The following is a 15,526-nucleotide window of genomic DNA, read 5'->3' as shown; positions in this document are numbered from 1 at the left end:
GGATGCACGTGTGATCATACCAGTTTAAGTTGTAATCGTTAACATTATTTTTCTTTTTCGGGTAGTTTCGTTGTTCGTGCATGTATTTTGTTCATATGATAAACCTTCATTTTTGGAATTGAACCTCTTCTACAATTTATTTTGCCATTGAAAACGTTAACATTATTTTTTATTTTTTTTTTGGATGGTTTCGTTGTTCTTGCATGTCTTTTGTTCATATGATAAACTTTCATCCCTGGAATTGAACCCCTTCTACAATTTATTTTGCCGTTCTGCAATTTATTTTGTAACTATCATAAATTTCAAATATATATATTTATCGTTTAAGAATTATTTTACTAAATTGTGCAAAATTTAATTATTTACATATAAATATAAATAATACTTAAAAATAGAATATTATTCTCTTTATCTCATTCAATTCTATACTTATTTCGAACGGTTAAATTGAATTCGCTAAGATGTTAATAAAATTCTAAGATTCGAATCCGTCAACAAAATATTAGAATAATATATTGCTATATTAGCTAATATCTTTTTATTACTTAAACTAGTTACTAATAGTTTATAAATACGTTTGGGTTAGTATAATTTTATTACACATGTTAAATAAGATTTTAGTAATTTATCCCCTCAAAAGATTTTTAAATAATATACTATATAATGAAAGCAAATCATTTAAGCAATGTAAATTGTTAGAATGAATTTTTTAAGATGCTTATAAAATTCTGAAATTTGAATCTTGTAGACAATATGCGAAACTCAATTATTAATTATTAAAATACACTCATGCATTAAATAGGTTATTAGATGGTATGTTCTAATTTATTTTAATTATAATAAAAAATCAAGTAAGACATGTTCTAAAGCAAGAGGCTAATTGATGACCCAAATATTAATCTACAAAAATTTTTAATATTTCATTTCCAAACAGAATTTTTTATCCGTTTGTTTAAGCTTATATACTTTTTTTCTTTAAGGGATCACCTTCTCTATTTGTTTACATTTCCCCAATCTATCACCTTTAAATATATTCCAGTAAGGATGACCTTTTACATTTCATCCAGTGGCGGTGCCATACTGGGGCCTGGGAGGCACGTGCCCCCACAGGTTGCCCTTTGTGGGCCCCACATATTAGTAATACTCGTATGTTTTGTCATTTGTGTCCCGGATAAATTACTAAATCTCTCATGAAATCATCTCAGCTTCAGTCTATTTCAGTTCCAGTAGTAGTTTCAGCATGGTCATACTTCTCTAGGATTTGTATATCTAAATCAGTTGTGGTAGCAAGTTGGTTTTTAAATAAGATTTGAAGGGTAGGATGTTTAGTCAGATCTGTTTGTTCTAGTTTGTAGTAGTTGCGGTTCGAATTTGTAAAACTAATTAAGTAACATATTTTGAGAATAATCGAAAAATTAAAAGTGCCCCCCTTGAATATTTTGTCTGGCTCCGCCACTGATTTCATCAATCATTAATTAAGTATTAACGAGTCTTATACTTGACCAACCTTTCACCTCAAGTTTCGTGTTCAAATCTAATATAAATAATTGGGACGGATGGTTGGAATAATTGTCCAATTTCTGCAACCATGCTTGCAAAGGTTGCAAACATAATTGTCACTTGTAATTAAATAGTTATAGAGGCTTGCATGTTGCTGACACATGTCTTGTTTTCAACTACAGGGGATGGATTATGTTATTCAAGTTAAAGATCACAAAACAGCGAAGCTCAGTACCAACAATAAGTATGAACTTATTAAGGATATATGGAACGCGTTATCATCACAGCAGCTATCTCTTTTTGCTTCCGGCTGCTTTGAAAATTTTACTCGGCTATCATCTTTCAAGATACAATACCAGCTCATCCACAAAATTCTACTTAGGCAAATAAAACAGCCGAACCCTCTCGAGATTTGAATTGGTGTTGGTGGAATGAAGCTGTGTTTCGGCGTGAAAGAATTTGCTCTTGTCACCGGTCTTAGTTGTTTTGGTTCAGTTTACAAGAAGCGATATTCTAGGACTGAGAACAACTTCATGAGCAGATATTTCAGAGACACTAACCATGTACGCAGGAGCAATCTGAAGATTGTTTTTGAATATTGAGGGTGGGACCGACGAGGATGCAGTGAAGTTTGCAAAACTTTATTTCTTGCATACTTTCCTACTTAGCTCGATATATGATTCTCAAGTCCCTACAGCTGACCTAGACTTGATAGATGGTGAAGAATTTGATAGCTTTCCTTGGGGTAAGGAAGTTTTCATGTGCACTTTAGATTCATTGAAATATGCCGTGAGAACCACATCCAAAGACAACTACTATAGACTAGTTGGCTTTCCATATGCGTTCCAACTTTGGTTCCATGAGTGTTGTCCGTACCTGAATGGGAGATATAGTAATATGAAAGATGTTGATTGTATCCCCCGTATGCTAAAATGGTCTAGTGAATATAATTGCAAGTTTGAGGAAACGTATCAGACGTTGTCATTGACTTCTTCAGAGGTATGTTTTCATTACATACCTTATCTATTTATGCTTGCTTTGTATTTATATATCTGTTCAACTGACAATCATGTATTTTCTGTAGTTGCAATTAAGGAATATATCTCCAACTAAAAAGGAGATTGAAGATTTCCAATTAGAAGATACTGTCCATATCGATGCTCATATTTTTAATCATCCTCCCCATCAAATAGGGGTGCTTCTGCGTCTTCTAATCTACCTCATTCCGGTATGTCACAGTTGGAAATGGAAAACAAGCTTGCCATGTTGACTTCCGAGGTAGATGATTTAAACAAGACTATAGGTGATATGCGTTCACACTTTGACTTGGAGTTCTCTAAGTTGCGTGCCATTGTTGAGAAACAAGTAAGTATATTATTAATATAATTTACATCATTATTTGATCATGGATTTTATGTATGTTCGCACATTGACTTTAAATATATTATTTGAACATTAAAGTTAAGTTTAGATTTATTTATTTGTATTACTATGTAGACTCTCCTCTTGTAAGCTTTTTTGCTATGTTTATTTGGTTTTGTGGGGAACTGGCCCCGCAGTGACACCCCTCATATTATTTAACTTCACTTCTGTCAGTTGCAACTTTTGCAACCTTGTTTGCAACCTTTGCAACCATGGTTGCATAAGTTGCAACCCTAACATTATTTATATAATTTACCAGATTTAGACATAAAGTTTAAATAAAATCTAATTATTAGTGATTATCTATGTTTTGTATGAATAATTGTTTATTGTGGAATTGATTTCAGAATGGAATCAGTTTGGACCCTTTGCCGTATATGAATCAATCTGCGGTCAATAATGAGGCTTGGGCTCCTTGGCCACAAAGAAACCAAGATATTTTTTCTAAGGATGTATCTATGACATGATGGGATAATAATGTAGACGATGAGGCTGTTGTTGGTGTCCATGAGATCAGGGATGAGGTTGGAGTTGGAGAGGGCAGGAAGGAGGTTTTGGTGGATGGAACTGGGGGTCCAAATGTTGTTGAGGAGGGTGAGGCTGCAACAATGTCTGAAACAGAACTGATTGATCTTGACAGGACAATAAAGATGGCTGCAACCATAAATCAAGATCATGATGTCAATATGAATGACGATTCGTTTCTTGAATATATTGGAGATGAGGGTTGGAAATCTTTGTCGCAGTGTGGATTTGGGAATTCAACAGTTGCAGACGCTGACACGTAAATTTACATGTTTAACAGCGACATTCGTGTCAACGTCTGCAACTATTAAATTCCCAAATCCATGTTGCGACAAAGATTTCCAACCTTCATCTCCAATATATTCAAGAAACGAATCGTCATTCATATTGATATCATGATCTTGATTTATGATTGCAGCCATATTTATTGTCATGTCAAGATCAATCAATTCTGTTTCAGACATTGTTGAAGCCTCACCCTCCTCAACAACATTTGGACCCCCAGTTCCATCCTCTACAACCTCGTATGCAATGAAAACATACCTCTTAAGAAGTCAATTACAACATACCTCTTAAGAATTCCCAAATCCATGTTGCGACAAAGATTTCCAACCTTCATCTCCAATATATTCAAGAAACGAATCGTCATTCATATTGATATCATGATCTTGATTTATGATTGCAGCCATCTTTATTGTCCTGTCAAGATCAATCACTTCTGTTTCAGACATTATTGAAGCCTCACCCTCCTCAACAACATTTGGACCCCCAGTTCCATCCTCTACAACCTCCTTCCTGCCCTCTCCAACTCCAACTTCATCCCTGATCTCATGGACACCAACAACAGGCTCAACAATGTCGTCTACATTATTATCCCATCCTGTCATAGATACATCGTTAGCAGAAATATCTTGGTTGCTTTGTGGCCAACAAGCCCAAGCCTCATTATTGACCGCAGATTGATTCATATACGACAAAGGGTCCAAACTGATTCCATTCTGAAATCAATTCTACAATAAACAATTATTCATACAAAACATTGATAATCACAAATAATTAGATTTTATTTTAACTTTATGTCTAAATATGGTAAATTATATGAATAATGTTAGAGTTTCAACTTATGCAACCATTGTTGCAAAGGTTGCATACAAGGTTGCAAAAGTTGCAACTGACAGAAGTGTAGTTAAATAATATGATGGGTGTCACTGCGGGGCAAGTTCCCCACAAAACCAAATAAACATAGCAAAAAAGCTTACAAGAGGAGAGTCTACATAGTAATACAAATAAATAAATCTAAACCTAACTTTAATATTCAAATAATATATTTAAAGTCTATGTGCGAACATACATAAAATCCATGATCAAATAATTGTGTAAATTATATAAATAACTTACGTACTTGTTTCTCAACAATGGCACGCAACTTAGAGAACTCCAAGTCAAAGTGTGAACGCATATTACCTATAGTCTTCTCTAAATCATCTACCTCGGAAGTCAACATGGCAACCTTGTTTTCCATTTCCAACTGTGACATACCGGAATGAGGTAGATTAAAAGACGGAGAAGCACCCCTATTTGATGGGGGAGGATGACCAGAAGTATGAGCATCAATATGGACAATATCTTCTAATTGCAATTCTTCAATCTTCTTTTCAGTTGGAGATATATTCCTTAATTGCAAGAACAGAAAATACATGATTTCCAGTTGAATAGATATATAAATACAAAGCAAGCATAAATGGATAAGGTATGCAATGAAAACATACCTCTTAAGAAGTCAATTACAACGTCTGATACGTTTCCTCAAACTTGCAATTATATTCACCAGACCATTTTAGCATACGGGGGATACAATCAACATCTTTCATATTACTATATCTCCCATTCAGGTATGGACAACACTCATAAAACCAAAGTTGGAACGCATATGGAAAGCCAACTAGCCTATAGTAGTTGTCTTTGGATGTGATTCTCACGGCATCTTTCAATGAATCTAAAGTGCACGTGAAAACTTCCTTACCCAAAGGAAAGTTATCAAACTCTTCACCATCTATCAAGTCCACGTCAGCTGTAGGGACTTGAGAATCATATGTCGAGCTAAGTAGGAAAGTATGCAAGAAATAAAGTTTTGCAAACTTCACTGCATCTCTCTTTCCCACCCTCGACATTCAAAAACCTTCTTCAGATTTCTCCTGTGTACACGGTTAGTGTCTCTGAAATATTTGCTCATGAAGTTGTTCTCAGTCCTAGAATAACGTTTCTTGTCAACTGAACCAAAACCACCTAAGACCGTTGACAAGAGCAAATTCTTTCATGCTGAAACACAGCTTCATTCCACCAACACCAATCCAAATCTCGAGAGGGTTCGGTTGTTTTATTTTTCTAAGTAGAAGATTGTGGATGAGCTGGTATTGTGTCTTGAAAGATGATAGCCGGGTAAAATTTCCAAAGCAGCCGGAAGCAAAAAGAGATAGCTGCTGTGATGATAACGCTTTCCATATATCCTTAATAAGTTCATACTTATTGTTGGTACTCAGCTTCGCTGTTTTGTGATCTTTAACTGGAATAACATAATTCAATCCCCTGTATTTGAAAACAAGACATGTGTCAGCAACATGTAAGCCTTTACAAATATTTAATTACAAGCTACAACCATGTTTGCAACCTTTGCAAGCATGGTTGCAGAAGTTGCAAATTTGGTTGCAAAAGTTGCAAACATGGTTACAGATGTTGCAAACATGGTTGCAACCATGGTTGCAACTTCTGCAAACATGGTTGAAAGGTTGCAACTGATACAAAGAGACATATTTTATGAGTGCCCCTGCGAGGCCTACAAAGATAACACAAAAAAGGAAAAATAGGAATAGTAAGTACCTCATTAAAAAAAATAGGATCATTGTGAATGGCTAACTTGGACATCTTATCCTTGACAACAGCTTTAGTTTTTTGAGTTATCTTGCGTTTTGAAGGCGTAGCTATATCGGACGTTGAGCCCGGGGAAGCCTTATCAATGGAAAACTGATCACTTTGGATAACTGGCCTAGCCTTATCAAGGTTGCCTTGGATTTTTTATCTATCTTTTGCTTTGGTGGCAAATCGGATTTGGACTTCGAACTTGGGGATGACGACAACCTTGTGTGAATCATGTTTGCAACTGCCAAAAAATATATTATGAAAAGAGACATAAAGCTCCATCATATAACTATCAGTGATTATCTTTTTATGCAACAAAACAAATTAAATGGTGCAAAATTGATATTAAAGTTGTATATTCGACAACAAAGTAGGATATAAACTATAAAGGACTTTGCATGAACAAGCTAACAAAAAGTTTTGCAATAAATAACCTATCATCTGTTGCAATAGTTGCAACCCTAACTGCTATTGCATGATACAACTATTCATTTACACATTCATTCTAAATAATAAATTTGAGTGTTCAGGCACGGAGGCAGTATGGGAATAATAGGTACTTGACCCTACCGATCTTCATAATATATGCATATATCTCCAATCGGCCTACAAGTTAATGACATGCACATCCTAATTTAATAAACACATTTACTCTGACATTAGCACAAGCTCAAAAACTGCCACCCTAAAACCCACCTCTTACATGGTGCGTTGCAAATGCAATGGACCAAAACAAGTACCATATTATACTTAAGGATGCGACTTGACCAATGAATACCAATTGAACAAACAGCACCTCAGAAAAATCTATTTGTAACAAACTCTATAATAACAGTTAGAATACACTAGTTCATGTTTTTGATATCCATAAACATATTAAAATTGCATTCCCTAATATACTCTTGCAATCTCCAGTCTGCCACTAACTTTCTTCTTTCACTCCATGACTCCATCAAATAATTCATCATAGGTATAATTAACATCACTGCTAATAAAAGCCTAACTTAATTAATCTGATTATAACAATACAATCGTACAAACTGTAACCAAAGAAGTCCATGTACCCGCACAGAAATACATACATATGTGTGTGTGTGTGAGTGAGAGAGAGAGAGAGAGGTATACCTGTTGAGAGAGGTCGACGGCGGTGGAGAGACTTGCGAGAGACGAAGTAAGCAGCGAGGACGACGGAAGCAGCGAGAAACGAAGGAATGCCCGGTGAGAGAGACGAAGGAGAGGTCGTAATTTTGAAAAGAGGAAAGGTGATAGACAAAAGCAACGGTATAACTAAAAAACTGTAGTATATAATAGAAAGTGTAAGTGAGGAGTAGTAAAATTGTAAACAAAAGTTAAAAATATATATATTCTTGTAAATTTCTCAATATATTATAATGAATTTTTTAAAAAAAATTAATAAATCTTAAAAGTCTATAAATATATTTAGTATATAAGTTAGCTTCAGAAGATGGCGTACTATTAAAAATATGATTAATACAATTATTTTGTAAGTAGATGAATTATCAACAAATGAATATTATATTAAACATGTTGTCCAATTTTAATTAATATATTTTTAAGAATTAAGACCCTTTAAACCACTAACTTTAATTGATTTATAATTTAATAAAAATTATGTGTGTGTAATAATTACAAGTAATTTAAAGTTAAGAGACCTTTAAAACTATAAAATTGTAAGATATTCATTTTGAACATATTATTTTTTTTCTATTATTTTATATTACAAAGTTGAAATCATGAATGTGATTTTCCAAATAAGTTACTTTATTTAAACTTTATTATTATTATATTTTAGTAAGTCGTTGACCTCATATAATATAAAATTTGTCAACGAATACATTTTTGAACATATTATTTTTCTCTTCTATTTTATATTACAAAGTTGAAATCATCTTATTTGAATGTGGTTTTCCAAATAAAGCTTTTTTATAAACTTTATTATTGTAATATTTTAATAAGTCATTGATCTCATATAATAAAAAATTTGTCAACCAAATATCAACTCCAAATTTTCAAGTTTGAACATATCACATCACATGAACTCATTTTAGATGAATATTTCGTGTGTTGAATAAAATAATATATATTTATAATTTCTTCAAAAAATATATATATAGTTATTATGAATAATTTGTGAATGGGTTGAAATTGTAAAATTGAGAAGCCCAACCCAAGAAGAGGAAGTGAGAAGACAAAACCCTGACCCGGATGGATAGTTTAATTGTAGTTTGGGGAAAAGGGGAGAGATACAGACATACAGTAGAGGACGATGATGGGGAATGGGAGAGAGTCGTCGGAGAGTGGGGGAGAGATCGAAGAGAGATTGATAAACGAGGAGTACAAGATATGGAAAAAGAATACTCCGTTTCTCTACGATCTCGTCATTACTCATGCTCTCGAATGGCCTTCTCTCACTGTCGAGTGGCTCCCCGATCGACAAGAACAACCCGGAACGGATTACTCCGTTCAGAAGATGATTTTGGGCACTCATACTTCTCAAGACGAACCCAATTATCTCATTGTGGCGCAGCTTCAGCTCCCTCTTGAAGATGCCGAGAATGATGCCCGGCATTATGCTGATGATGACCGCTCCAATCTCGGTGGTTTCGGTGCCGCCAACGCCAAGGTAAGGACTTATTTCAGAAAAAAGTAGAGTTTTGTGTACATTTCTTCCAAAATAAGCGCTTATATATATTATTATTTTCTTTCTCTAGAACCCAGTTCTTTGTTTCTTTGGTTGTTTGTTATTACTGTTATATAATTTAATCCTATTATGCATATATTATGCTTGCCCAGGTCCAAATCATTCAGCAAATACATCACGATGGAGAGGTTAACAGGGCACGCTATATGCCGCAGAATCCCTTTATTATTGCCACCAAGACGGTGAGTGCCGAAGTATACCTCTTTGATTACAGCAAGCATCCTTCCAAGCCTCCTGCGGATGGTGAATGTAATCCAGATTTGAGGTTACGGGGCCACAGCACAGAAGGATACGGCTTGTCCTGGAGTCAATTCAAACAGGGCCACCTTTTAAGTGGTTCCGATGATTCTCAGATATGCCTCTGGGATGTCAATGCTACGCCTAAAAATAAGGCTCTGGATGCCATGCAAATTTTTAAGGTACTTTTTCTTATCGGTTAAATCATGATTATTGACCTCACATTTAGGAAATTATACAAACACCTGATAGGTGCGTCATAGTACATTAGAAACTTAGTTTGTATTAACCACTGGCTGTTAGTTTATCTTTATTTTTTGTTGATTAACATTTAACACTGGTACATCAGTTGTGGTTAATTATTGCTTTTGTGTGAGGTTTGTTTTTAATTTCTTGATATTTTTTCAATAATAGATCCATGAAGGAGTTGTCGAAGATGTAGCATGGCATCTGCGGCATGAATATTTATTCGGGTCTGTTGGGGATGATCAATATCTGCATATATGGGATCTCCGAACTCCTTCAGTGACGAAGCCTATTCAGTCGGTAGTTGCTCATCAAAGTGAGGTTTGTATCAGAGTTTAGAGACTCACAATACTCATCTATTGGACCATGAATTTTGCATATGTTTAAGTGCTCAAGTGGTAATGAAATATGTTGATGTATGCTGTCATGAAAAGAATCACCATATTACATGTGTTTAAGTTGTCATATTACTCTCATTTTGGATTTGTTGCTTCACCTTCAATCTATTTTGAATAACACAGCCTAAGATGATTCAGAAGTAAAATGATATCTTTTCTCGAAGGAAAATATGAAAGTCCGTCGAAATGTTTTTTTTTTTGTAGGTTAATTGTTTATCTTTTAACCCTTTCAATGAATGGGTTCTGGCCACGGGCTCTACTGATAAGACAGTGAAGCTGTTTGATCTTCGCAAGCTCTCCAATGCTCTTCATACCTTTGATTCTCACAAGTAAGATTTCGTCATTGTGTGTGTGATGTTTGCCATTATGTAATATAATCTTTGTTCTTGCCAATTCCTTCAGATTACAATGCATATTCTGAAATAATTTGTTGATAATTTGGACAACAGAGAAGAGGTTTTCCAAGTTGGGTGGAGTCCAAAGAATGAAACAATATTAGCTTCTTGTTGTCTGGGTAGGAGGCTGATGGTGTGGGATCTTAGCAGGTAGTGCGACCATCAAATTTCTTTGTTGACAATTTTGTTTTATTTAGCTTCTAAATTTTTTAACGTAGAACAGGTAATATCATCTAATTGATGCAAGGTTTGGTTCCAGGCAGGACTGATACAATTCATTAATATTTGTTCTATGTTTATCTACAGAATTGATGAAGCACAAACACCAGAGGATGCTGAAGATGGCCCACCAGAGCTTCTGTTTATACACGGTGGTCACACAAGCAAAATTTCAGACTTTTCATGGAACCCGTGTGAACCGTGGGTGATTGCTAGTGTCGCCGAAGACAACATACTTCAAATATGGCAGATGGCAGAGAACATCTACCATGATGAAGATGATCTACCTGGTGAAGATTTGGCAAAAGCTTCTGCTGGCTAAAGTTACCCCCATTTAGATAGCTCTGAAACCTGAGGATATGATATTAGGCCAAAACCATGGTTTTAACTTTCTTAGTAGTGATTTGTATTAATCAAAATTGTGTCATCAAGATATCTGCTAGTTTGCTGTGTTGTACTAGTGCAGTACTTGGTGGTATCTGCTAGTTTGCTGTGTTGTAGTAAGGTTCTGGTATCGAATATTAGTTAAGTAGTGATTTGCATATACATCAAGATGGTTGATGCTTGCTGCAGGTGATACTCACTGATTCACATGCCTGTATATTTCTGTATGGTATATTTTTTTCGGTGGTATATTCTAATATGCGTCAGAAAATCTACCTTCATGTTTTAGAGACGGAGGATGTTATATGTTATCAACTTGTCACACACAAAGCCGGTATTATTTGTACGTGAATTTGATAATGTGTCCGAGAGAAACAAATATTATCCATTATTGATTGTTGTCCATATAACTGAAATTTCTGATGAAGATTCTTTGAAAAGAATGCTGATTGCTGACTGAAGCCTATGTTGGAAAGAAAAAAGAGTATTCTTGGTTAAAAACCTGAATTCTACATCAATTGAAAAAGGTCTATGTATCTTTTATTACGAGGATATTGTTATACTCAAGATTCAAGATTGATGGGATATGTCCGCTTGAACAAGGCAAAATGGTACTCCCTCCGTCCCCCTCTGGGCACGGAGGCTCGGCACACATTTTAATGCTCTCATAAAATGTATTTTGATAATTATTTTTAATTTTTTTTCTTCTGAATAAAAATTTGATGTTTATATTTTTATACAAAAGAGAAAAATTTTAAAAATAAGTTATCAAACTTTGTTTTATATGCGCATTAAAATGCGTGTCGAGCAGTGCAAAAAAAATGTAAAGAAATGAGAGACGGGAGGGAGTAATACTTTTAATGGATTATATATAATTGGAAGTGGGCTTTTATCCCAGACCAATAGGGAGAAAATGCCTCTCTAATACAAGTAATTACAGCCATGACAATCTCAAGATTGTTCTAACAAGTTTTCCAAATATAAATTTAAGATGTATCTTCCTGTGGACAGAACATCAAGCCTCTTCTCGCTAGGTTGGTACTTACCTTTGCGCAGTTGGTAACGATGAGTAACAGCCGAAATAGTGTAAGTTTTGCCTTCAATTGTCACACTTTCTCCACATTGCAAGTTCTGTAGTCATAAGATAGTTTACAAACATAGTCAGACAACATAATAGACAGAACTACAGTGCATATATGATCGAATTATAGAAACATAGGCCATTGTAATACTGTAAGGAACACAATTATTTGAAGATGGTCTTCAGTATTATATTATTTGATTGTCTTGGATTATTGGCTTATTGCCCAGCAGCATCCATACTACCAAATTACAAAGTACCTTGAACATAGTACTTTGGCATGGCACAGCATTTCTTCAAGCATCAATATTTTTGCAATAATTTAACTATTGTTTGTCTATAGGTAACAAAACCAGTCCGTCTACCTAGTTGATAAACTATAGGTAGGGAAATTGGTTCGAAAAAAGCTTCCATTTCCATTCATTATTGCCCAGACTCTTTATTTCAACTTGAATACTCGTGTTGGACTCTTTAATACATTTATATTGTACATGCTCCAGATAGTCCAGGTAACACATTGTCCACGTGTCATGTCTGTGCGGGGATATTGACTTCTCTTGTAAAATGAAAAACATATATAAGCACATATGGGTGGAAGTGGAATACTCCAAGCTAGGAATCAAGTGTTATCTTTAACTTTATGTTGTTCTAAAAGACATGAAATGTGTCAACTGGTAGAGTGAAGTAAAAGGACATGCAAATAATGAGAGGCCTTAAAAGAGTAACATGTACAAGAACTTGTTTGCCCTTAAAAAGCATCCGTCTATAAGTTATTAAAAAAAATCATTTCACATCGAATACATATTATTTGTTAAATTCCAAAATATATTAAATTTAAATATAACTTATATAAATATATAATCCACAGAAAATATACATAAAATAGTTACAGTGGAAGATGCATTTTATTTTCTTGTTGTCGCTACCATATAGTTATTTAATTTTATTCAGATGCCTTTATATTGTTGTGCAGTAAGCGATATTTGTTTAATTTTCTAATTCTTTCTTTTTCATTTAGCTTCTATTTAGTTGTCATCTTAATGTTATTTATACTATTTGTTTTATATCTTTTTTAATATAAGACTGTTATAAGATACATATAATTAAATAAAAGTTGTATACATCAAATATCTAGTTATAAGTATAAGAGCTCACTTGTATTATTATATTGCAATTTTTTATAGAATATTATTTAAGCAACCACCTCGACCTCATCTAGTTATACATGTGAATCTTATCTTAACTCGAACCTCAGGCATACAGACCTCATGGAGCTTCTCCTAGAGGACCATCAATCACCCTGGGACCTCCGTGCATTCTGCAGGGTAAGGTGAAGCTCCCTGCTAGACCTTGAACCTCACACTATTAGCAGACGTAACCGAACTTTATCAAAACATTATGGCCTAGATCATACCCATACCAAAACTGGGGCACAACATACATTTAACAATGTATATGATTACTTAAATCATGGGGACACTCCTCCATTCCGTTTATTAAGGAATCTCTTTCTCTAAGGTCGCCTAACTAATATTTTAGTATAAATATTACGAACACCCTCTTTTAATAATAAAAATATAATATATGGAAGGAGTATAATGATCATTGTTGGAAATGACATTCCCTGTCTATGTCCAAAGTCAATAGAATCTAATTTATTATTTTATATATGGCTAATGAGTTAGAAAACAGTCATAGATGCTCTAAGAGCTCTTCATTAGTGAAAGAAATAAGAGTACGAAAAGGCTGTCAGTGATGATTTGAGGATTCACGAGGAGACTCTTCCGGCAACTTTGTTGTCCATCCTCCTCAAATCTATATGTAAGAGTCAAAATAAAGAAGTTGTTAGAGTTGCTTTAGTGCTCCAACATTCCGGTGCCTTAGTAGATGAGCATTACTCACATGCCTTCTTTTTCAGGGGACTCTATACATGCCTTATTTGAATTTATAATAATAAAAGATTCATATCTCTAATTATACATAATTTGTTTCCTCACAACTTTTCCCTTGCTACATTAAATATATTATTAATAATTTAATAATTAGAAACATCATTAGAAGTGAAATACTAAATAATATTGGAGCTGGTCTTAACAAGCTCCCATAAGCAACCCAAAAGCTTATAACTCATAGGGTTGAGGGCTCTTGTATATTCTTTTTTTTCCATCTTAAATCATATAAGCAAAAAGGAACAATGTTGTGTATATAATTGACAAGAACAGAGCAAAAAGAGAGATTGATGAAAGAGGCAGAAGTAATTACAGGTGAAAGGCAGCGAACCCCAAGACTGGTGGGTGGAGGTGTAATTTCTATAACTTTGTAAGGATGGATCTGATCCCTATCCCGTTCCTTCTTTCTGCACAAAATCTGGTGCACCTGCAACTGTGTACACAAACTCGAATGAAAATGAATTCCTTAGCAATGAAATAATTTAAGTGCAATCTAACCTTTCTATGTGCCGGAATATTCCACAACATTGCCATCTTCTCTGGATTGATTGATCACGATCACACTTCCACCACAACCACACAAACACTAAACAAGACTGTCTTTCCAATACATGTGATATAAGACGCAGACAAATTTATAGCAAGTCCAATCGGTTACCTGTATGATGTCCTAAACTCACATTTGGATAATGTGTTAAAAAAATTGCACTCCAACACAATCCTAGTGCTAGCATAACCTTGATTCTCCTGGCCATTACCTATTTTTAAGTAACCCCTAGCCATTATCTATTTAATATTTATGAATAAAATAATTATCTCTCTCCTTATTTCTTTGTCTATTCTCTCTTTTTCCCCTTCTCTCCCTCAAATTTATTATTAAAATAATCTTAGGAGAATAAATATAGGGATTACTATTGGAGTTAGACACTAAAAATAGATTACCTAAATAACTAAGACATCTCATTATTTTATATTATTTATAAGTAATAGGATAGGTAATCTGCTCTTATATGGGATGGTTTTTTTTTTTCATTTTATATGTGGATAAACTTATATGATGAATGTAAACAGAAATTTTTTATTTTAAGGTTCAGTTTATATAAAACTAATAAAGTGTTATTAATTTGTGCAGAAAATTCAAATAAGACGAAAAATTATCGATGATGTTTGGATGCATTAGAACGGGACGAACATAATGACTTGCCTAAACTCATTTATTTACTCTTTCGGAAATAAATTAGTAATTTCAAAAAGAATATAAAATAAGCTGAACATGCTAGTAGTATTATCTATTTCTATTCTCTTCCTATAATTATATTATAATCTCGGAGTCATGTTAAAGATATTCTCTTCTTGTAATTATATTATAATCTCAGAGTTACGTTAAAGAGGCAACCATTGCATGAAGAGCCCATGGAATGCAATAGAACTTTATAAGCAAAAAATGTCAATATCTATGTATTATATTTTAAAATTACTTTTGAACACATACAACGATGAAAAAACATGAAAAAAAAACATGTATGTAGATT

At 34.0% G+C, this 15,526-nt stretch overlaps 2 protein-coding genes across 2 annotated transcripts; one reads left to right on the top strand and one right to left on the bottom strand.

The window, feature by feature from the left end:
* Window positions 1–8,597: 8,597 nt before the first annotated feature.
* Window positions 8,598–11,126, top strand: LOC108205527 (WD-40 repeat-containing protein MSI1). Its single transcript, XM_017375520.2, has 6 exons — window positions 8,598–9,007; window positions 9,178–9,504; window positions 9,737–9,889; window positions 10,171–10,295; window positions 10,416–10,511; window positions 10,668–11,126. Exons 1-6 carry the CDS (start codon window positions 8,651–8,653, stop codon window positions 10,900–10,902), a joined length of 1,293 nt encoding a protein of 430 aa, XP_017231009.1. The 5' UTR covers window positions 8,598–8,650; the 3' UTR covers window positions 10,903–11,126.
* Window positions 11,127–11,808: 682 nt separating this feature from the next.
* On the bottom strand, window positions 11,809–14,644 carry LOC108193944 (uncharacterized). The gene is made up of 3 exons (XM_017360804.2): window positions 14,493–14,644; window positions 14,308–14,427; window positions 11,809–12,095 (listed from the first exon to the last, which is right to left on the bottom strand). The coding sequence occupies exons 1-3, from the start codon at window positions 14,526–14,528 to the stop codon at window positions 11,916–11,918; spliced, it is 336 nt and encodes a 111-aa protein (XP_017216293.1). The 5' UTR covers window positions 14,529–14,644; the 3' UTR covers window positions 11,809–11,915.
* Window positions 14,645–15,526: the final 882 nt, after the last annotated feature.

This window comes from Daucus carota, chromosome 1, assembly GCF_001625215.2.
Source record: "Daucus carota subsp. sativus chromosome 1, DH1 v3.0, whole genome shotgun sequence".
Taxonomy (NCBI): Eukaryota; Viridiplantae; Streptophyta; class Magnoliopsida; order Apiales; family Apiaceae; genus Daucus; species Daucus carota.
The sequence above is the reverse complement of the archived record's forward strand: the minus strand, read 5'-3'. Positions and strand labels throughout refer to the sequence as shown.

Coding starts and splice junctions, on each gene's coding strand:
- LOC108193944 (XM_017360804.2), bottom strand. CDS start 14,528: ATGGCAATGTTGTGGAATATTCCGGCACATAGAAAG. Junction 14,428..14,492: donor ATATTCCGGCACATAGAAAG/GTTAGATTGCAC, acceptor TTGTGTACACAG/TTGCAGGTGCACCAGATTTT. Junction 12,096..14,307: donor GGGTTCGCTGCCTTTCACCT/GTAATTACTTCT, acceptor TTATGACTACAG/AACTTGCAATGTGGAGAAAG.
- LOC108205527 (XM_017375520.2), top strand. CDS start 8,651: ATGATGGGGAATGGGAGAGAGTCGTCGGAGAGTGGGGGAGAGATCGAA. Junction 9,505..9,736: donor ATGCCATGCAAATTTTTAAG/GTACTTTTTCTT, acceptor TTTCAATAATAG/ATCCATGAAGGAGTTGTCGA. Junction 10,512..10,667: donor ATGGTGTGGGATCTTAGCAG/GTAGTGCGACCA, acceptor GTTTATCTACAG/AATTGATGAAGCACAAACAC.